The 23,856-nt window shown below is 35.1% G+C and overlaps 2 protein-coding genes across 2 annotated transcripts; both read right to left on the bottom strand.

The window, feature by feature from the left end:
- Nucleotides 1–257: 257 nt before the first annotated feature.
- Nucleotides 258–5,282, bottom strand: LOC143610199 (uncharacterized protein At2g33490-like). The gene is made up of 10 exons (XM_077084741.1): nt 5,157–5,282; nt 4,788–4,860; nt 4,238–4,312; nt 3,970–4,031; nt 3,805–3,873; nt 2,766–2,794; nt 2,475–2,682; nt 2,137–2,355; nt 1,350–1,403; nt 258–1,265 (listed from the first exon to the last, which is right to left on the bottom strand). Exons 1-10 carry the CDS (start codon nt 5,280–5,282, stop codon nt 441–443), a joined length of 1,740 nt encoding a protein of 579 aa, XP_076940856.1. The 3' UTR covers nt 258–440.
- Nucleotides 5,283–21,686: 16,404 nt separating this feature from the next.
- On the bottom strand, nt 21,687–23,283 carry LOC143610215 (NAC domain-containing protein 83-like). Its single transcript, XM_077084754.1, has 3 exons — nt 23,121–23,283; nt 22,493–22,755; nt 21,687–21,993 (listed from the first exon to the last, which is right to left on the bottom strand). Exons 1-3 carry the CDS (start codon nt 23,263–23,265, stop codon nt 21,754–21,756), a joined length of 648 nt encoding a protein of 215 aa, XP_076940869.1. The 5' UTR covers nt 23,266–23,283; the 3' UTR covers nt 21,687–21,753.
- Between the last annotated feature and the right edge of the window lie 573 nt (nt 23,284–23,856).

Raw genomic sequence — 23,856 nt, 5'->3', positions numbered from 1 at the left:
TTGGTTTCTCTCATGAATAGTAAAACATGTAAAACAACCATTTGATTTTTAATATATATATATATATATAGCTTATGCATTTTCATGAATACTTACATAACAACCAATCTATAACCACACAAAATCACATACCTCCATCAAACAAGAACACATATAATAAGACGAAACAAAATCTCTCTATATATATCTTATAAGTTTAATCCAGACTGAAAGACAACATATGGATCATTACCATCATATTACATACCACCTTCTACGAAAACTAACCAAGACGAATAATCATTCGACCAATAAAAATTCAATATGCTCAACGACTCGGATATCATCTTTCAATTTTACCTGCAATCCTGCATCCACACAACCTCTAATAATTAAATTAAAAATTGTATCTTAAATCTTAAAAAACAATATTGTAGCTAAACTAGATGATAAAATATACCTTAGATATGAGCCATGTGGGCATTTGCTAGTGAACCGGGGGTGAGAGGCGGGGAGGGTGCTTGCATGGTGTGAGGCGGCTCGGGAACATGTAACGAACTTATGGCTCTTTGATGGGCGGAAGGTATGGAGAAGCTTCGAGAAACAAGCAATGGAGGAGTTGGAAGAGGAGATGCAGCACTTGATGTCAAAATAGGTCTTTTATTTGGTGGTTGTGAAGAGCTTTCTTGATTTTTAAAAAACAAAGGCGGCGGCGTAGGTCCGATCAAACCGCCAGGTTTCGATAAGGTTGATGAGGTACCGCCAGTGGAACCCGGAGGGCGCGGAAGTTCATGAAGCTCGCTTATCTTAGGTGAAGTTAAAGTAGGTGGCGACACACTACGCGCAGCTACATTTTGACCTGTGGAAGATGACATCATCTTACCTGAAAACGACTTGCTTGGTGTTAATGGGCCAGAGTAAGCTTGTCTTTTTGCTGCTTTTTGATGTTGGGCGAATGGGAAGCGTTCGGTCAATGGGGCGGGTAGCTGAATAGAAGAACCGGTGGCCTTTTCAGTTGGCCGGGCGGGTTTTGAAGCAGATGTTGATGTGTTGTCAGTACCGGTATCTTTGTCATGTTTTTCAGCTGGTAATGGGTGTTGCAAGGCGGGCGTTGGAGGTGTTTTTGAATTTGACGTTTTCATGTCAACAGGAGGAGGCAGGACATAAGAGTAATATTTCCGGGCAGGTTGTAAATCTTTAGGCGGTTTTCCGGATGAGTCGGTCTTCTCTGGGTATAACGGAGCGGAATAGCTGCTCACTCGCCCTTGATACTTATTAACATTTACCTGCATAATTAAGAAAAATATTTAATTTGAAAAAAAAATAAATTGTAATTGTGATTTTTGAACGGTGAAATCGGTGTTGCTTACCTCAGATTCTGCTAAATTTGGAACTTGAGGATATGTAGCGTCCACTCGGTCCAACTGTCAAACAGAAGGCATTAGAAGCAAGTTTAGTGTGCGGTAACAGAAACAAAACTGTATCTTAGCGGCTGACAATTTATCAGACGCTGTTAACATCTCTATATTGGTTCTGATATAATGAGGGATTATTATTATTGCATTTTAACTTTCAGTTAATGTAAGTTAGAAGATGACATAAGGCAAACTGCACAGAAAGGTACTAAACTTCTTGCAATTTTCCGTTGATTTAGTCTAAGCAAAAAAGACAAAAATGAGAATTTCATGAATAACAAAAGAGAGAATTGTTCATAAACAATAAGTTAAAAGCATAATCATAAGGTGTCAGACAGAATAGAAAGACCTGGATCAATTTGCTAATCAAACCAGAGAGCGAGCTTTTGTAAGTATTAATTTCTCTTTATCTACAAGTGCCTAATTCTTATTTACTTTCTAGTTGAGGGATAATTTAGGTTTTTAATCCAAAAGAATTGTAAATTTAGAAGAGTTACGGATTTCTATCCTCTTGGATATTCACATATTACTTGCAATATTGAAGATTGAGATTTTTATTACTTGCATAATGATGTTCTGTGATTGACAAAGTATCAAACTGTTGATTAGAATCTGAAACCTGTAATCGCTTGATTGTTCTAATGTGCAACTAAGGCCAGACATGTTTCAGAGACAGATAACGCCTGCAACTAAACTATTCTTGAAACAAAAAATAATAACAATTAAAGAAACGAAAAATTACCTCCATTTGATCTGATGACGTGGCAGGGCCCTGTTTCTTCTGTCTGTAGTCAAAAGTCAGTTCTCCATCATCAGTGCTTTCATAACTACCTACACCATCACCCTCCTCCCCAGCCGCCCCATCGCTGAGCTGGCAATCAATCCGATGCTTCTCTGCAACACTTCTTACATGAGGGTCAACTTCTTCAAGAACTTTGACTCCCTTGCGAAAGAAATTTAACTGCTTCCAATGAATAGAAAACAAAACAAAACCATGATCAAGTTCTGGTAGGGTCACAGATACGGAGATATAAACTGATAATAATAATAACAATAAGAAGAAAAAGAAGAAATGGACACCTGTGCAGCATGATGACGAGCAGCCTGTGCTAAAAGACTACGACATTGTCCCTCTTTGAGTGATTTTACACGAAACACACATAATCTAGCCACATCGTTATATTCATCTTGAGCTTCTTGTAGCTTCTGCATAACAGAACTTTCAACTTTTCCACTTTTCAACTTTCCTTTATCTTTTTGTTGTGCCATCATGTATTCATATGCTTCCCTGGAAATTATATAAAATTTCAGCAAATCTTAACTTCAAAGTCAAAGTTTGGAATGGGAGTATGAGACAGAAGAAAATTCTACCTTTTCTCATCACATTGAAGTTTCATCTCCTGCACCAGTAATAGAGCAATAAGTTAAAAGCATGTTCCTCAAAATCGAAATTGTGTGAAAGCAAATACCATTTCCATATAGAGTTCGGTTCAAATAGGAAAATTGATTTTACTAAGAAGGCTAGAAAGGGGGCATTTTTGACCCTAAATCTTAAAAGTCCACTTTAAAATTTACAATCATATTCCTTTCAACCCACCAAATCGACCTTCATCCCCAAACCAGAAACCCTCAGTATTCCAATCACTGTAGACGAAATCCACCGCCACCACTGTCGTTCGTTCTACTTATACGGCATCTCACGCGCTACAGATCTGCCGTATTCACCGCCACCACCGTCCTACAAACTCGTCGGAAAAACGCGAAAACACCGCTCCATTGCCGCCTCTCCCCACCGGCGTCGCCGTAGTCACGCAACCACTGCTCACCGCTGTGCTTGATCGTCCAAGTTAAACCACCGCCATCGCTTTCTGTTCTCGCCACAGACAACCATTTAAAATGAAAGATGCCAGATCATTTTTTTTTCTCATTGTTGTAAAAACACTATGGTTGTGGTGGTAAAACATAATTGTGCAAAAGAAATTATTTGGTAAAACACAGTTTGTAAAGCACAATGAAGAAAAAACACTGCATCAAAAGCACTATGGACCATCATACCCACAGCACCCTTTTGTTTTAAGGAATTCCCCTCATTTAATATTGGTCATCGGCCATCCATTGCAGAATTGAGTGGCTAGATTATTTCCTAGCCTTCCTATCGAAAATCAACTTACTATTTTTACCCCACCCATCATGACTATAACTAATTAACTAATAATCACTCACTGATCAATAACAATAAAAATTATTTCCATATGAATACAATAATATCTAACTTGGGGTACAATAGATAATAATTCATGCTCATATAATATTATGCAAATTTGAAGAAAAAGCTAAAGATATTAAAAATACGTGAAGTAATTAACATTTATAGTTGATGAGAATTGATGGATTAATACAGTTGACTAACCTCCACCTTCCGCAGCTCACTTAGAAGAGACTCGGTTGGGTTTGTAACCGTGACAACTACATAAGAACGCTGTCATACCAAGAGACTGAGTCACTACTCATTAAAACAATAATTAATGCATCAACAACATGAAAAAAAACAAAAAATAAAAAACAAAAACCTTACATATGTATCAGCAATTTTCTGAAGTTCTGATTGCATATTTCCCAAAGCTGATAAAACCTTTACTGCATAGACAATAGATGTCAAAAGTGATGCAAATCACGTGCATTTAGTGAGTTAAACTATTGAACACAAATAACTTTCTCTGGATTTGTCGTTATAATGATATATTCAAATCCTTATTCTAAAAATTTCATATGTTCATATTTAAACTAGCTAAATAAATCAGGTGGTCACGTGATATACAATACAAAATGCAATTTTTATTTACCACTTTCATCGTCAGCATCCACTGTAGTTTTATCCAGCAAACACGTCCCCATCTCATTCAGTGACTCCGCAAATTCTAACACGTAAATGTTATATAAGAATTATTGATTTGCATATTAATGGGGGAAAAAAAAGAACACAAGCTAACCAATAGTTAAGACATTCACATGCAAAAACTTAGCGGTTAAAGAATCTGTTAACATGATATAAAATTATGTAGCAAACAGAATTCAAAGGTCAGAAACATAAAAGCGCGAGCTGAACCAGAAGTTGATGTTAGCGATAAGGTATTAGAATTTCTTTAAATGTTTTACATTCAAGTATTTCACCAAAATAGGGATTATAATCAATAACTATCACCAAAAGCTTATAAAAATAAAAAATAAAAAAAATGCAGATGGTCGTTATTTCTCGGTATTTCACGCTATTTGGTCACTGCAGACCACTTAGTGCTAACCTGCCACTACGCTACGCTATTCGCTAAACGTAACAACCCGTTCAATGACCCTTAAACTGGCTGTACTTAAAATTAACACAACTTAGACACTTACCATATATGCTATTTGCCGTAGCCGCAGCTGCAGATAATAACGCATCGTAGCAGTTTCTCATATCTTGCATATCCTGCCAAAAAAAAAATCACTACCACTACGCGTTTATGACGATGAAATGAGATGATATGAAACACTAGTTAAAGCAAATGTCAAATCCATAATCTGATTCTCTTAGCAACATTGCTTCAATTACTAATTAATTAAACCAATTCACCTTTTCCGGTCAACATAAAGTAACATTACAGAAGTCAGAATTAGGGTTTGCTAATCCATATACAATCATTAATTAGTATTAATTGACACCCAAAGTAATATAATAAAACGAAACAATTCGAAACCCTAATCAATTAAAAAAAAAAGAACAACCTTAGTAGCGTGAGCAAGTTCTTCTAAATGAGTTGCAGAGGGTTGAAGATGATCTCTCTTGTTGTCCTTGACATCGCTTCTGGAGATGCTTAATTTGCGGCCAAGTTTGCCCAGTGAAGACTTCATGGTTAATTAGAAGATAGATAGAGAAATAAACAGAGGCTAATTCATGTGATTAATAATTAATAATAGCAGCAAAATCATTCATTCGATAAGACGAATTGGATCGGAAGATAGATAGCGTTGAAGTTGAAGGTTGCCGTGGTGGACAGTTTTGTAACCTCACACTCGCATACTTTGACCATCTTTTTCACTTTTTTCTAATCACTTTATTCTTCTTTTTTCTATTATTGTAACAAAATCAAAATATTACTTTACTTCTATTTCTATTACACACGAAACTAGGGATGTGTCACGGTTCAGAACCGCAAGAATTGAATAATTGTAAAATAGAGCCGGAACCTGTAAAGTCGGTTCTGGGTAGAATCGTTTCGGTTATTTATTTATCAAATGGGTTGTGCAAGCTTTGTAAATTGTAAAACAAGTTTATATAAGTTTATGTCTTCTTTCATGGTAAAGCTAATTTAGATTGCAACATGAATATCGGTTTTATTTTTTATTAAAGCCTAATTGTTGAAGTTGAATAAATTGTTAGAGGTGATAGGTTAAAGAAAGGTCATATAATTTTATATTAAATTACCTTGAAAGCTTAAGTCAAAATTTATCTTGGATGTTAGGTATTGAACGCAAAGAAAAAAGATTTGAGTTAAAAAATGATTGAATGGATTCTGTTAATAAGTTACCATATAAAAATGGGGATTGGTAAATTTAGTTAAGATGTTTTTAATATCCCGGTTCTTTGGTTCCACGTCTAGAATCGTCGGTTTTGCTAGGAACCGTTTAATGCAAATTCTGAGAGCCGAGAACCGTTAGGTAACACACGTTAGCGCATCTGAGGCACCGGTTCGGTTCCAATTTCTCGGTTCTGGTGGTTCCTAACCGTTTTTCTCACCCGTGCACGAAACTGTTTTTCGTTTGTGTTATTATGTTGTTGCCGTGTATCATCAATTAAATGTATGTTTTTACGATGAAATACATTCATAAAGCAATGCTGCGTATTTGAGGCATTTGTTGCGTATATGATTGCTAAATTTTTGTAACAGACAATTTACTTCCATCTAAAATTCTTTTAACCTTGAAGTTGCAATGATTTGAAACCACCACCTTCATTTTAAAAAGGTGGACACCAACCTCACCAATGTATAGAATTTTGTTTAAGCATATTTGTTAGTTATCATAAATAGAATATAGAATGGTTAAACATTGGATGTATTTGAGAAAAATCATGAGACGATAATAGGAAAAATTGTAAGTCTCGGAAGTAATTTTGATGAAGTATATGATATGATTGCTATACGCACTTAGCAGAATTTGGTATCTGAATTAGGTATGTGAGATTAGTGTGAAGATGAAGTGGAAGAAGTTGGACCGAAACATTCGAAAGTTTTTGAAGTACTTAAATCTTAACAATTTGTAAAATTCCATTATGAATAATATTTGGCACGCGAGTCGACAACTATGAATAAAATATTAACATAGTTATATCATGTCCTCATGCTATTACGATTTCATTTATTGACTAGCTACACGTGGTTACCATTCAGTCGTTTGCCCTAAACCACTTGCCATATAATTATACTATTTAATATGGTCTCTAGATTTAGTATGTGAGTTTTTCGGGTATAAAAGTGTGTGTGCGCCCGCGTGTTTGTTTGTGTATGAAAGGTCTCTGTATTGTGCTTCACATTTGTGTTGTAATATTTTGGTTGTGATTATTGGTGTGTTTGATATAGTAAAGGCTCTTTTGTCATACATTTGATTGTCTCGTATCTCTAGTTTTGCATAGTTGCCATTTATTGTTGTTGAGATTGATTAATCGCACATTGTTTTGAGTTTCGGGACCAACAAGTATTATAGATATGTTGTTGATTCATGTTTTGGAAAAGGTTTATTACTCTTTTAATGAAATTTGTGCAGGTACGTTTCTAACTAGAACGATTCTTTCGTGTTTTAGATATGTATTTGATTAAGCATTTCTTTATGTGTAAAATCTGTTTTAAATAAAAATTAAATCATAATTATCAGATGCTGTAGTTGAATATGTCATTTTTAATTTTTCAAATTTCTTATTAACAACTTTCATATTATTCATGGAAATAACTTCTGATTTGAAAATAGGAAAGTGCATAAAAGAGATTAGGAAAGAGATAATTGTGGGTGTAGAGTAGTTCAATATAATCATCTCTCTAAGTTATTAAGTAGTTTGCCATACGCCCATTTCTTGATCTTTAACCGAGAGTTCGTATTCACTATAATTTTCTTTTTAAGTTAGTAGAGATTATTGTTCCAACAGCTCATTAAAAAAGTAGTGGTCTAATCTTCTCATCTCACTAATCATGTTATTTAACTCTTCCGATTCCTGTGAATTTTTTTCCTGAACCCGTCACCAATAACTAATGCTACTGATATCACAGGGTTTTTTTTCATCTTCATAACAAGTTGTATGATGCATTATTATTATGAACCATGTATATGCAATGAGGTCTCCCCTTTTATATGATGACAAAAATTAACATGTAGCAAAATGTTAAGAATAATGGTCGTGTGAACATGTTACATAATCTATAATTCTTCATTTGTCAAACAATGTGAGCATTCTTGGGATAGCTCCTCATGATTCGTGAATCATGCTCAGAGTCGGCCCCAAGCATGGTGAGCCAGACTTCCGGGCTAGGCATTGTTTTTCCGGGACACTAAATTTATATGTGTGTATATGTCACACCCCGTTAAGCGATTTGCGGAAGCGTAAAACGAAAATGTAACAGACACCTCTGATATCAACCACATTGTTTATAAATAACAATACAAACTAGTTTACAATATTTTACATCGATCTAACTTTGTTTACAACTAGGTGATACAAACTAAATCCAGCCTTTTAAGCGGCTTTACTTCCTATCAGCACACTTGTATCAATTCACCCAGCATTGATTGCAAGTCAAACATGTAGCACATTGACTTTCTAACCCAATCCAGTACCTGAAAAACATGTTAAAACGGGTCAACTATAAATAGTTGGTGAGTTTCACGGGTTTCAAGAATTCAGTTGTGCGTACAACAATCAAAGTTTGTAAATACGCAAGTATGTATGTATGTACGTTCACAAGTACGTTTGTTTGTATGTTTATGAAGTAATTATGCTAAGCTACAGTGAAGCCTTGACTGTATATGCTGCGTGCATCCATTTTCCACTCTCAATCAACCACTGTGGCTCCCCTTCCGCCCACAACATGCCCCGGTAGCTATGTCTAACACTACATAGCATGTTTGTATAAGTATGGTCAGGTGTAAACGGCGCTATGTGACATGGCAACCAGGCCGATTCCGTTTGGGTTTGTCAAACCAATAGTACTATTCACAAGCCACCGGCTCGAAGTTAATCACTGTGTTCGTGGGGACTTTCGTGTGTTAGCACTTAGATAATTCCCATCATCAAACAATTCATAATATATAGATATGTATCAACATGTTTTTCACCCCAAAAGTTCGTAAAAACAGTTTAAAGTGGGGTCATGAAACTCATGGTTTAATAGGGATTCAGTACAGCGTCAGCCTGTAGTTCGTTTGACTCGTATCACTAACCCCTATAATCAATAGTATAATAATATTAATATTTTAATATTATTATAATCATTATACTAAACTGGGCTGTATAACTAATCTGGGTATAGCTGGTACGCCCAGAAAGTGTTAGTAGGCTTAGATTGTGATGTTGTTCGATGTCTAATAGTTAAAAACGAACTTGGCTCAGTTTCCCCGTTTTCCCAACTGGGCCACGTTGTTCGTTTATGTGTTCAGAAAATAGTTATGGGGATGTAAGCTTGGGTAAATGTGTTGGTCGATAAAATGATTAAGTTACAAAGAAATATCACACATTGAGGTTCTGAATTCACTACGGGGCTCGTTTCCGTTTATTCAGTTTGATTTGGAGAAAACGCGCGCAATTTATCCAAATTGCCCGGCTTTCTCATAAAAAGTTCGTTTTTACTTAACCAATCCAAAAATATGATTTTTTATCACTCTTGGTGTTCTGATATTCCAACAGGTTCGTTAATCACGAACGTGTCGGTTTTTATCAGAATTGAATTTGTTTAATCTTTAAATTAGCATAATTAATTATTCGTTAATACTTAAATTATGAAAATTTAGCCACTTATTAATTAAAATATTTAGATTTTTATAAAAATATTTCTGGATTTATTACTGAATTATTAATTTATAAAAATTCATTTTATCTGCTATATTTAGCTTGAAAATCGTCCGTTTATACCAAACGATTTCCAAAAATTCCACCAAAATTTCTGAGTGATCAGATTATGTCCTAAAACAACCTGGAAAAATCCCAAACTCTAACAATCTTGCCAAATATCATTTCCGAGCCAAAATCGACTATGAAAATTCAAACAACCGCAAATGCACCAAACCTACTTAGGATTTTCCAAATGCTGCCAAATTTCATATGTGATCAAAATATACCAATTTGAGTTCCCCAAAAAAATTTATAATTTTTGAAGCATTTTAACTATTTTTCCCAAATAAACGCCCCAATTCGGTAATAAATTCGCCAAATAGTCTCGGATGGTTGAAAAATTACCAAATTTGAACAGGGACTCAATGATATGGTCCCTGATGTCCCTACAAAATTTAATGACCTAAAAATATGCACATCACAATCGAATCCTAAACATCCCGTAAACGAGTGATTCGGTATTACCTTAGCGGTTTTAGTACGTTTTCGCCTTTCTAATCAAGTTTTCAGGCTCTTGTGCTTCTATGAAAGCTAGATACAGGTCCTATACCAGAAACCAAGCAAGTTTTATCAACACAACAGCCCCTTAACTTAAGGTTTCGGCTAGGGTATAAAAATGAACTTTTGAACCGTAAAAACGCCGTTTAAACCCTCTAATCCGTGTTTATGGCAAAAAAAAACTATCAAACCAGGTTTCTAACCATGTGTATGATCAAAACATGTTTATGGACCATTTTTAGGATTTTTACATGGTTAGGAATGATTTTTGGCAATTAAACAATGTTTATATGATATTAAACATAATTAAATTAAGTTAAAAATGATATATTGATTAAAATACCTAGGTTTTTTTGAAGGAATATGGTAGAATTATTTTCAGCTGCTATGGGGTTGGAACTTATGTTAAAATGACGTTCAACAAGTCTTGATCAAGAAGATATACAAAATTTGGGGTGGACTCCCCCCTAGCGACCGGAAATAATACTTGGACCCATTTTGGGCCCATTCGGCCCAATAATCTGGATCTACAAGCTCAAACGCGAAAACCCAAGTCCAAATTTATTTGGGGTTCGGTTTTTGGTGTGAAAAATATATCGGATGCGTCAAATAGTGCGAAAACGAGTGTTTTTCGGCTATTTTTGTGTAAATTTATAAAAGCATACTACACGTTTGTAAAAATCAAAAATATTTTCCCGGATCGCTTAAAACATTTCAAATAAGTGTTTGGTAACTCTTTTTCGGCTTAACGGATGATACAATGCTTGGTTTGTAACTATCTTTCGCGTTTAAATCTATAGCGGGTAGTTAAACGAGCATGTTTTCGTTTAACTGATTTGCTATCTTACTAAGGCCATAATACTGATATATTAACTTATAATAATCGTATTTCACTTATAGATGCCCCCCCGAGGTATCTGGGTCATAACCAGACCCGTTTGATTATCCGTTAGTTCGATACGCAATAAGCGGTTAATCGCTTATTCGGTTTGTTAATATTGAGGTGTATCCGGTTTTATCACGAATGTCACAATATATGTAGGGAGATTTCAAATGCGAACCCCTTTGAGTTTTAAGAACTCGAACGAACTCAATGTAACGATTTTTTTTTACACATGCATAATATATGTAGGTTACATACACGTAAAAAAATTACATAATTTTTTACGCACCGAGTCGACTTTTTACACATGCGTAATGGACGTAAAAGTTAGTGTAACCACTTATATCTTTATTCTCTCTCCTACTTTGACTGAACTTTTTATTGGTTGGACCCAAATAAAAATGATTGATCCATTAACCTAAATAATAATAATAATAATAATAATTTAGAAAAAAAGAAACAAACAACGAGTCATAAACCTCCGTCGATCACCACCACCACCACTGACCATTGTACCTTTTGAAGTATTAGCTACCAATTGAAACAAACAACTAGTTTTTTTTGTACCAAAACGTCCAATTGTTTATGTACCCTTGTATTCGCCACCGTGATCACACTTGAGGAAAACTGATGTGATCTAAAATATATATATATAAATATATAAATATTCCCTACGTTTTGGATGCTTTTGAGCCAAGTTTTTATTGAATATTATTAATATTTGGTTCACATGCAAGTTTAATGGTTTCTAGAGACTATGAGCTAAAATGAAACATTTTTTTAATAAACTTGAAACCAACGAATGAATAAGTCATGCATAATTTTTGTATTTAGCTCTTTTAGTTTACTAGTAAGAAAGTGGGTACTTAAATCATGATTTTGAATTTCAGGTTATGGTGCATTAAAGATACATAATGGAAGCTTTATGTTGGACGCCCCACATTCTCGTAAACGTCGTTTTGTGCGCCTATTAAAGTGGTCATACGAAACTATTAATGAAAATTACTTTGAGAATTAAATAAATATGAAAGTAAACATGAGGGGGCTATTGTGAAAAATTGATATTAATTCACTTTTTGAAGAATATGACCTTGTGACTATGGAGGCCCATGGAGTCACGTGAATAGCCTAAAAAAAGATTGTTGAAGTCGGCTTGGAAGACCCTACAGTGGGTAATATAAAAAGACGAAAGGCAGCCGCCATCTGAAAAGGTTAATATAATTTTCTAGGAATTTCGGAACCTCCAAGGTGGGAATTGAGGTCTACAGTGGCAGAAATATTCATTACATTATTATTTGTTTTTGAAGGCCATTGCAAAGTTGGAAGGAACCAGAAGTTTGTTACTTAAAGACAGTCAGCGAAATATCATATTTCTGGTTTGATTTAATACCAGTTATTATGAACTTAGTTATTGAACTTATATATTTTATTTTCTTGAGCATGATTATTGGCTAAAACTCTTTTAGTTGCCTAGGCTTTGAATGAATATTTGTTGAGTTTGGTTTGCTTGTCGGTTTTATTGGTTATTGGTGTTGGACTAATATTATTCTAATAGACTTTTTGATGTTTTTAAGATGAATATGCATACTTATTATTAAATTAATTTTATTTAATAGTTCCATATGTGTCTTTGTGAAAGTCTTTCATGTGTAGACGCATATTAGGTTACCTACTGTGTGTTCGTAACTAGTTTATGGTTTATAGTCGACATAATCCATAGGAACTATTATTTGAGGGTTTAGAGATTTTAAGTGTTCTACCTATCTTGAGACTGAGAGGTAATAGATAGTTGGGGTTGTCTTATTCATTAGGCGGTTTGGGTATAGATTACACGAGAGTGGATTTCCCCCTTATTGTCTTTTGATTTTTGCTATCCTAAGGTGGTGTTTGTTTTTTGTCAGAAGATCTTCCTGACCTCTTATGTCTGCGCCGCGCAGACCACGCGCAGACCTTTAGGCTTGAAGACTGTTTGATTTTTAGAAGACAATTCATTAAAAAAGGTCTGCGTGCCCTCTTTTTCACGCAGACATGGACCACCCACTTCTCAAATCTTGTAACATCTTCTCCATTCTTTCATCCCCTTCATTCCATCAGGTCTTTCAAACCCTAGCCCTCTTTCATTCCATCCCATCACCCACTGCCTCCCCACCTCCGGTGAGCCGCCGCCACCTGCCCCCTCCACCTTTGGTGCGCCGCCGTCACCTGCCCCTCCACCTCCGGTGCGTCGCCGCCACCTGCCCCCTCCATCTCCGGCCATCTCCAGCCGCTGCCGCCGCTCACCTCCGCCCCCTGCCTCCGTTAGCCTCTCTCTTTCCAGCAAACCGTCGTCGGACTCTCTCTTTCCAGCAAACCGTCGTCGGACTCTCTCTTCTCCTCTTTGGTTTGTTAAGGTTTTATATTTTGTTACAATCTTGATTAAAGTGATCTTCTTTAGATTACAATCTTGATTCTTGATTTTCTCTTGATTAATTTTCAATTACTTGGTTAATAATGGCTCGAGTCATAAGTGACATTAGTGTATTAAAGTGAAACCCATGACGATTGATTCTTGATTCTTGATTTTTGATCCGTTTCATTTTAGTTTTACTTTTTGATCCATTTTGTTTATGTTTAGGTTTGATTTGTGCATTGGAAATATGTTTGTGTTTATGCTTGAGTTATGCCTTGAAAATTGTTTGTGTTTAGGTTTTGTTTGTACCTTGAAAAATTGTTTATGTTTAGGTTTGATTGTTGTTAATTGGTTTGTTCAATTAGGTTATTAGGCTTTTGTTAATTGAATTCTTGTTAATTGATTTGTTCAATTAGGTTCTTATTAGGTTTTTAGTTGAAAACAATTTGTAAATATTGATTTGTTGAATTCTTGTTAGTTTTTAGTTCAATTATAATTTTGCATAATTGTTCGATTATAATTAGTTTTTAGTTAAAAACACTTTGTAGAAAGTTCAGGTCTAACGAAGATCTTGTTGCTTGTAACTTGGAATTGATTTATATGTTTTAATAGAAATGTTGTTGAATGCTTTTTGTCTATGAAGATCTTTAGATATTGAATGTTTTGGGTTTCTTTTTGTCATATACATTAACGTGTTTATTGTTTGTTAGTTTGTTATATTAATGTAATATTACGCTTTGTTAGGCGGTTACTAAAGTTCGGGTTGCAAGAATAAAGATCGATTCGGGCTTCAAAAATAAAGACGTCGGTTTGGGTTGCAAGTATGACTACGTCAGTTCGGGTTGCAAGTACGAAGACGTCGGTTTGGGTTGTAATAGTGAAGACATCGGTTCGGGAAGTTATTGCATATTACTTGAAACGTATGTTATTTTTAAACATATATACATTTGTTGTTGTACTTTGAAACTTCTTTTGTATACTTGAAACATGTTTTGTATATTATTTGTATTGGAGTTTCTGGAAATTATTTGGTTCTATAACACTGGAATATTGGTTCTTGGAAAAAATTGTTTAGTTAAATTTCTGTTTATTTTAGAAGTTTGCAGACGTTAAAAAACAAACAGTCTTTTTCTTGCAGACTGCAGAGGTTTGGTCCACCTCTTCTGCTACAGATGTCTGCAGATGTGGTCCGCAGACTGCAGACATTTTACCTCTTAAAAAACAAACAGCACCTAAGTCTTTTTAAGCATCTTTAGGTTACTCCTTACGTCCCTTACACTCCCAGATGTATTGTGATTAGTGAGACTGAGAGGTGATCTAGTCGTTAGAGTACTTTAATATTGTTGGAGAGACTGAGAGGTAATCCAACCAATCGGTTTGCGTCATACGGCCCTTAGGTATTCCTTGTAGGTGACACCCAGAGAATGATTAGGGATCCACTAGGATGTCTAGGGCGTCGTATCTTTAGATCCCGGTTCCATCACAGTTTCCATAGCCGATAAGCATCCAAGATTCACAAATAGGATTTCAAGCCTAGGTAATGTCTTTCTCATTAGTGGTTTTCATCCAAGTCTTAGAATTTTAAGTTTAATTTATTAGTTCACTTTAGCTTAAATAATTAGTTTAATTAATTATTAGTTTAAAAATAAAATAAATAAAAAAATCCAAAAATAATCATTTTATTAATTATTAATATTAGCTTATAGAATCTAGTTTCGTTAATTTAATTAGTGTCTCTAGGGTTCGATATTCCCGGACTTTCCATAGCTATTCTACACCCGATAGGTTCACTTGCCTGTTGCTAGTGGTTTGGTTTATGGTATTCTAGGTTTTTATTACTCGTTGTACTAGGTTGATTTATTGCAATATTTTTATACCACTTTTAGGCACATCAAAAACTTTGATCACATGACCTACGATGTTTTTCTCAGTTCGTTGGGTGAGCTCGACACCAATCTCATGGCCTCTGATTTGCACCTAATTCATCAGGACCTTAAGAGACACAAACAACTGATGAAAAAATATGTTTTTATTAACAATGGTAAAGTTAAATAATAAAGCATAGTGACAAAATACTTTACCCAGTTTGATGGAAAGGTTAATATGTTGCTAGAGGATTTATTACCTAATTCTATATAGCCATTTGGAAATTTGCCATCGCTAACTAGTTTTTTTTATTACAACTGATGATATGAATGATAAAATGAATAAGAGAAAACGAGATTATGATGAATAAAATAAAAAAACTTATTGTTCTATATATACTAGTTTCAGTGGAATCTTGTTTTGTAATAATCTGTATCATGTCAAATTATTGGTGGAATCCTGTATCATGTCAAATCATTAACGTAATCTCATATCATGTAGAATAATTGTTTGAATCTTGTATGGTGTCAAATAATATTTTGGCAAGTATATCGATGAGAATCCTGAATGACATGCGACATGTGCGCCTATATGACTCATCAAATAATATGGTGTCAACTTCATGTCTGATAACTCTCTAGACTCATTACGTACAAGAAAACTATACGAGTTATATAAGAGCATTCAGAACTCATTCGTTATCCCTTTCCCCATCTTTAAAATATATAAATAAACATCTAAAAGTTCACTACATCCCATTCACTATTGTTTTTACCCAACCAAAAAAAAAGGAAAAAGAACGCTACACTAACTTTCTATATATGAAAAATTGCTAATCGTTCTTTATCAAATTATTGTGAGAATATAAAAAAGAGAAAACAAAAAAAATGCGCATGCGTAAGTAGGATAAATATAAAAATATGAAATGAGATGTTGAGTTTTTAGAGAATGATATATATATATATATATATATATATATATATATATATATATATATATATATATATATTTGGAGAAATACGAGTTAAATTAAAGAGTTAAAAATAGTGGACGTGGATGAAATGTTAATGCCCTAACATTATAGAGTTAGTCATCTTGTTAAGTTGGAACTTGGAAGTGGTGTTCCTCTAAACCCCATATGTATTATTGCACATTTGCAATTCTATTCTTAGGGTGAGAGGAGCTATCCTTAAGTACCCTAATTCCCATTAATAATTGACTATTATGTAATTACATTATAAACTACCATAAAATCCCAAAATCAAAGACAACAACACTCCTCTTAAGTACCTCAAAATTTTTTTTATTTTAATTTAAAAAAATAAGGAAAAATAGGAAAACATGAATAAAAAAAATACATTGATTGCCAGGTTTTTACACGAAAGACTAAACATCAAAAATATGAAAATAAATCATCTATTCATATATACTAAATAAAGAATGAAACAAATTGGGCTTTGGCTTAAATAAAAACTACACAGCTATTGGGCTTTACACAACTTTGGTTTTTAAATGACTATTCAGCTTTTACACAACTTTGGTTTTTATATAAAAAAGCGCTCTAGAATTGTTTGTGAGTATTTTTATTTATTCTTTTACATCTTTTTAACCTCTTCAAACCATTTTGACCAACCCAACGGCTATAAGCCGTTGAGTAGTATGACGTAATTTGGCTACTCGATTTCGGTAAAAAAGGCAGGTGACAATGTTGACGAATTCGGGTAACTACCCAATGTTAGTACCCGAAGACGCTCCTCTCACCGGTTGGGCGAAAGGAGAAAAGTGAAAAAAGGAATTGGAAAGGGTGAGGCCCAACTCAAGACTGTAGCCTAGATTCGTCTGTGACTGTGTGAGATACCTCTGCCTTTCCTCATTGGGTGCTGACATGCCTCAGGTTGACCACTATTTTTAAGAAACCTGTTATCTTAGTCAAACTCAAGCATGTGCTTCCTAAATACTGCTTTTTCCTTTTCCCTAAACCACTATTAGTTTAATGCATTATTTTAAGGCTGAGGGGTGTGGGGGGCGCGAGAGGGGGCGCGAGTGGGGGCGCCAGCCAATAATATTGTGACGTGTGGCAGAGAGAGAAAGTTGATAAGATGGGTGTTGGTAGTGGTGCTCGCGCCCGGGACATAGTGTGGAGGGGCGCGAGAGGGGGCGCGAGCGGTTTTTTTTATTATTTTTTAAATGTAGTAAAAAAACGTATTATTAAAAAAACGCAAAAATTATTTAAAAAAACACACATTTTTTTGAAAATTCATATAATAAAAAAAACATACTAAAAATTAAACAAACAATAATATTTAATAATAAAACTAATCTAATACAAGATCCTCTGGTCGCCTCGCCCACAAATGTTCAACCAACTCATGTCGAAGATCCCCGTGTATCTCACGGCTCAAGTATGAGGGTCGCCCAGCAACACCAAAAAAAGCATGCCAAAACCAAAGATCCTGTGACACCGCCGCCTCAAGTATGAGGGTCGGCCCTTCATGATCACCACGGTGGAACTGACCTCGCCAGGCCGTTGGACACATAGCCCATCCAACATGCGTACAATCGATGCTACCTAGCATCCCAGGAAAACCATGTTTTTCTGCGTGCACCTCATATATGCGTTGGATGTCATACGTTGTAGGTTTACGCAGATATCTCCGAGCGTAAGTCGATATGACTCCTACGTACAATATATATTAAAAAATGTAATAAATATTTAATAAAAAGTAAAAATAATGTTTTTTACCTTGGCAGAAAAAATGAAGGGATTCACGTGCAACCCTTTTCGACATCTGTAAATACTCATCCAAAGCGTCCGACGAGATGCCGTACGCTAGTTGACGGATAGCAGCCGTGCATTTTTGAAGAGGGGTAAAACCGGGAAGACCCCTAGCATCCTCCCTTTGTTGGAAAAAGGGATACCGTGCCTCTAAATCACTCGCTATACGCGTGAACAATTGCCTGCTCATTCGAAAACGAGTTCGAAAATCCGACTCCGCGTATACCGGTTGAGGGCTAAAATAATGCCTCATCAAAGTATCGTTAGCACCCGATCGATCACGATCACGAGGTGGTGCTCTAACCCTCGGGAGTCGGGGTTGATGGGCTTGATTTTGCAAGAGATTTACCACGGCTGCGGTCAAAACTCCCCCTACATGAAGAAGCAAATCATCCTCTTCGGAGGAGTCGGAATCAGACGAGTACGACGACATTATTTTTTAAAAAAAAATGGGACGTTGGGTTGTTTGGAGATTGAAGTTGTGTTTGATATGGTAAAAATGGGTTGATTTAGGGGTATTATATAGGATTTTGTAAAGGTTTTTTTAAAAAAGTTTGAAAGAAATGGGTAATATATAGGAAGTGTTGTATAAAGAAATGGGTAAGTTTGGTGTTTTTTGAAGTTGTGTTAAAGTGTTGTATAAAATGGGTAATATATTGGAGTAGAAAATTTTTTTTTTTTTTTAAATTAAGAGCCAACGGCTCATTTAAGCTTTCAAACGGCTCTTTTCACCATTCCCCATGCCCCTCACGCTCAACCTGTCCCGCGAACCACCTGGCGCCTGCCTCTTTTTCCGCGCTCGCGCCCCTCTCGCGCCCCTCTCGCGCCTCGGTGGTGTGGTGCTCGCGCCCCGAGGCGCGAGCGGCTGTCCTCTTGCGCCCTTTCTCACGCTCCACACCCCTCAGCCTAAATAAAGGTACTATTGAGTCCATTGCTAGACATTGATATATATATATATATAACGTTATATAGAATTAATTAATTTTCCTGTTTTTAATTTCAACATGTAGAAACTGTATTGATAGAATTACATAAATTGTTATTTATATTTGCACCAAAATTTAATGGTTGTTCTTTATTTTTAGTATTTGATCAAATTTGTACTTTATGTTTTCAAATGCTACATAATTTGTTTTTTAGGCCTAACCCAGTTAGGTTTTTTCGTTAATTTGGTCATAAACCTTGAGATGAGGACAAATTGGTTACAAAACAATATAACTATATATATATATATATATATAGCGGATGGTTCATGCGAGATGTACGAGAAATAAATAATAACCATTGAGTATGTTTGATCTATGGTATAGAATCAACATAACAATATTTTAATTTTTAGCTTCTACGTTTTGAGATAAGTTTTACATCAATCGACTCGTATTTTCATTCCGATCAAAAGCTCTAAAATATCAGTTTGAAATTTGGAAAAAACTTAACGTCGTTAAGTTTTTTTAATGGGGGTCCAATGAAAACAAATTGTGTGAAAGTTGGGACAGTTGACAGCTATTTTCTAAGTTGAGATTATTATCGGCCAACTACATTAATTGGGATTATTAAAATCCAATTTGGCATATTATTTATGTAATTAACCTTGTTGAAATTGATAAATTTGACGGTTAACTGGCAGTCAACTGATGAAAGGACACAAAAAAGCCCGATAGAAAAGCACAAGGGCATATGTAACTCAATTTAAGAATTGGACCTGCATTGCGACCCCAACCTATATAGTAGAAGAGCACAAATCATAATTTTCTCATACAAAAATAATCTAAAAAAGGTCCATGTCTATTTGTTTATTTAATGCAAATATAACTTATACAAAAAGATTGTACTTGCTTCCTTTTAAAATAGATTTTTTTTAGAACGACGACTTTGTTTTAGTGTTCAGGTTATCGTACTCTTAAGCTCGAAGAGCTTTATTGTCCCACTCTAGCCAAACTATGTTGTTTTAACTGTTTCCACGCTGGCTCCAGAGTTTGGCTTGGGCGTTCCCTCGGGAAATCATACATTCGGCTGCGACTTGACAATCGTTGTGCGTAACACACGGTGGAACAAAAACCCGGAAGAGCCAAGGATCCAAACTGGCAACCTCACAATGCCTAGCTCAAATCCTTCATTACCAATATCTGCCTAAAATAACACGAGTAAAAATCAAACTTTGGTATTCACTGAAGAACCCGAGTCTTCTTTTATCATCAGACCACAAGCAGGGGAATCCTTTGAAAATAGATAATCAAGTAATAAGATTTTTATTTTGTAAAGAAATAATAATACGGAGTATATAATAAAAAATGGACAAGAGTGTGATCAGATACATAGGATATAGGAAGAGAGGTAGGGGGCATGAAGAATCTTATTCTGGACTTGTAAATTATTATTTTAAATAAAAAATAAAACAAGAATGCTTAGCAACACCCCCATCAATGCCAATGGTATCGTTTGTTTTTAACAACGTTGGAATTAGCACTAACCACATCAAGACAAAGCACAACACTTGTATTTTTAAGTTTTGTTTTTGGTAGTTTCAATAGAACATGCAACTTTCTTGGACTTACTATATCCTCAGTTTCTAGAATTTACAACGCACATTGTTAGATGCTCGAAAGTCCATAACTCGAATGACCGATTCAAATCATAAAAAAAACATAGAATACAACACATTAAAAAATATTGCTTATTTTAAATTGACGGCAATTGCTTACTGTTTTATTTTAATTGAAGTGTGTTAATTACTTTCACCGAGTTATAAACTCTCAACATTTAAGTTTATTATCTAAACAATCTTCAAAAGCGTTGTGAACACCAGGGCCGTCTTAAAGCATGTGCGGCTAGGCAATCGTGCAAGGCCCATCGAGGTTTTAGGCCCACAAGTTTTTAATTTCTTTGAATATATCATATATTAGTTTTTAATCTCTTTTAATATATTTCGAGACCCATTTTTATAGCTCGTGCAAGGCCCACGATGGCCATCGTGCTCTTAGAGGCGGCCCTAGTGAACACATCATCACCATTTCTACGCCAAACCATCACAGCAAAGCTTATCAACCATTTGGACGCCAGTGCAATGGTGAGATGAGGGGAATGAGGCGGCGGGGTCGTATTGTTTTCAACCAATCCCATTGACCCATCTAATTTTGAGTATTAAGATAAATATTAAATAATAACTGCGTTATCAGTTAATGGTTTGGTTAGTGGAGATGACTTGCCCTTTCATTTAATATGGCTACTAGGTAGAGATGGGCAAAAAAACCGGTTGGTGAACCGGTTCAACGGTTTAAACCGAAAACCGGTTTTTACAAAAACCGGTTATTTAAAAACCGGTTTGACCGGTTTAGTAACCGCCGGTTCGTATATCGGTTACAAGTTCTAGAGAAAAAACCGGTTACTGAACCGGTTATGGAAAAAACCGGTTAATTTTAAAACCGGTTATTATGAAAAAAAACCGGTTTTTAACCGGTTATTTAAAAAAAAAACCGGTTTCTAAACCGGTCCTAACCGGTTAGACCGGTCCGAGTTTTGCACCAAAAAAACCGGTTAATAAACCGGTCCGGTTATTTAAAAACCGGTTTTTTTCCAGGCCAAGAAAAACCGGTCCGGTTATTAACCGAACCGGTTTTTTTAAAAAAACCGATTTGTGCACCTCTACTACTAGGGTTTAAAAGCTAAAAAGCTATATATGTTAAAAGAAACAAAGGCATGTCTTCTTTAAACAGCATCCTTAGCTCAATTCAATTCATGGCCTTCAAATTGTCAAAAGTTAAAAATACAAAGAATTTAAGGTGAGCAGTAAAAGTTAGGTGGCAATCCAACAACTTCCTAATTAACTCTTGATTCCTCTTCGTCTTCGTCTTCATCTTTCCGGCTACTCAGATCCTCATTAAAAGTGATCTCACTCAATGAATCATCGTCGATAACGACCGGACTAATACATTCTTCATCTATCTGAATATTGTCAGCTTTAAAATGAGATTTCTTGAGTCTTTTAGCCGGACCCTTATGTTGGTTTTTGACGTGTTTGGACTTCATGTGAATGCTGCAAACCACCCATTCTTCAATCTTCAAAAATACGAGAACAAAATTATTAAAAAAAAAAAAGAAAACAACACATAAAATATTAACTATAAATATGTTAAATTGCCACTAAGCTAGTGGTGAAGTGGCAAAAAAGAAACTTCGTGTTTCATATGATCCAGATTCGATTCATGCCTACAGCATTTAGTTTGATGAGAGACTAGATGATTAAGTGGCTTTCCCTAAGTGTTCACGGGCGTGAGGGTTTTTCCTGGATCGAAAAACAAGCGTATCCAGTGCGGTGAATTTAGCCACTAGTCCATTTGAAAGATTTGTTTGCCGTTCAAATATATATATATATATATATATTAGTTAGAATTTACAGTAATTATCTTTTATATATAGATTAAATATATTAGTTAAAACTTATCATAATTATTATATATTTTTATTTAATATAGGAGATAAATGTTATAGTAAACCCTAGCTAATATATTATTATTACGTTTATCAAAATAGAAGTAATTAATTGAAAAAAGTGTACCTTGATTGGTAATGGATATAGAAGGCTGAACTGGTGCAAGATCCATGGAGTTTTAGAAGCAGATCGACGGTGGTCATTAAACTGGTGGAACACAAATGATTTCTTGAAACCAATAGGATGGTTGCATCCAGTAGCCAAAATGAGCTTGTGGGTGTTACCATTTTTAATAATGGGCTTCCAATAACCAGCCAGATTTGAACCATGAGTATTATTATTATTACTACTTGGTTTATAAAAAAAGTATCGTTTCTCCTTAGGGTCACCTGAAAACATACAAAAAAACGTTAACCGGAGCATATTATTTAAAGAAAGTTATGGGCTGTTTGGTAGCCTCTTAATGACCATTAAGAGGTTATTTCTTAATGGTTCATAGTTTTTTAATGGTTAAGAGATGGCATTTAAGTCTGAAATCTGAATGGTTAATATTTTAACCATTCAGCCTTAAGGTTTGGTAAGAGGCTACCTCTCAATGGTCATTAAGAGACTACCTTACGAGATAGCCTTAAGTCTGAACGGTTAAAATAACTCTTAACCATTCAGATTTAAAGCTATCTCTTAACCGTTAAAGATTATAAACCATTAAGAGATAGTCTCTTAAGAAGCTACAAAACAGCCCCGGAAAAGTTACCAGGGAGACGTGAAGGATGGTGGAGGAAGAAATGATCGGAGTGGAGGATGGCAGTGGCCGGCAACGGGAGGGAGAAGACCTTAGGACGGAGGTAATGGATGATGATCTCTTCGTCGGTTGGACAAAACCGGTAGCCGATGGGCATGTTATGGGTTTTGGCCGGCGGTGACGGTGAGTGTGTGGTCAGGGTCTGCATAGTTGACTTGGGTTGTAAGGAGAGTACAAGTGTTGGATGGGATTTGTATTTATTAGAAAGTTATGTTGAGTGTTTGAATTATTATTACTTTATTTATTTATTTATTTACTACCAATTTGACTAAAAGTCTTGTCTTGTTACTTGTTTCCTGGACAAGGAAGTAATGTGCAAAAGTACAAAACTGAAAATGGGAAAGTTTGGGTTTATTTTATATTATTTTAAAATCAATATTTGTTTATGGAACTGTAGAAGTATATCTTTGCTCTCATCTTTTTATAAAAGACTTTTCATGCATAATAATATGATTTCACTATCGCACATTCAAAAACACAAACATAAACTACTAATTGCAAGTTAATAGTGATTTTTTTTTTCTCCGTGTATTTTTGAAGTTGTGAATGGATTGTGATGTTTTTAGGGGTGTTTGGGCGAGCTTTTAAAACTTTTTTATTTGTTTGTTGAAAAGTAAAAGGTATTTGGCAAAGCTTTTTTAAAAGTTTCAAATTAGAACCTTTCAAAGTAACTTTTGCTTTTCAAAAA

This window comes from Bidens hawaiensis, unplaced genomic scaffold (genome assembly GCF_021521415.1).
Source record: "Bidens hawaiensis isolate Kalapana, Puna unplaced genomic scaffold, B.hawaiensis_p1.1 tig00024998_1, whole genome shotgun sequence".
Lineage (NCBI taxonomy): Eukaryota > Viridiplantae > Streptophyta > Magnoliopsida > Asterales > Asteraceae > Bidens > Bidens hawaiensis.
The sequence above is the reverse complement of the archived record's forward strand: the minus strand, read 5'-3'. Positions and strand labels throughout refer to the sequence as shown.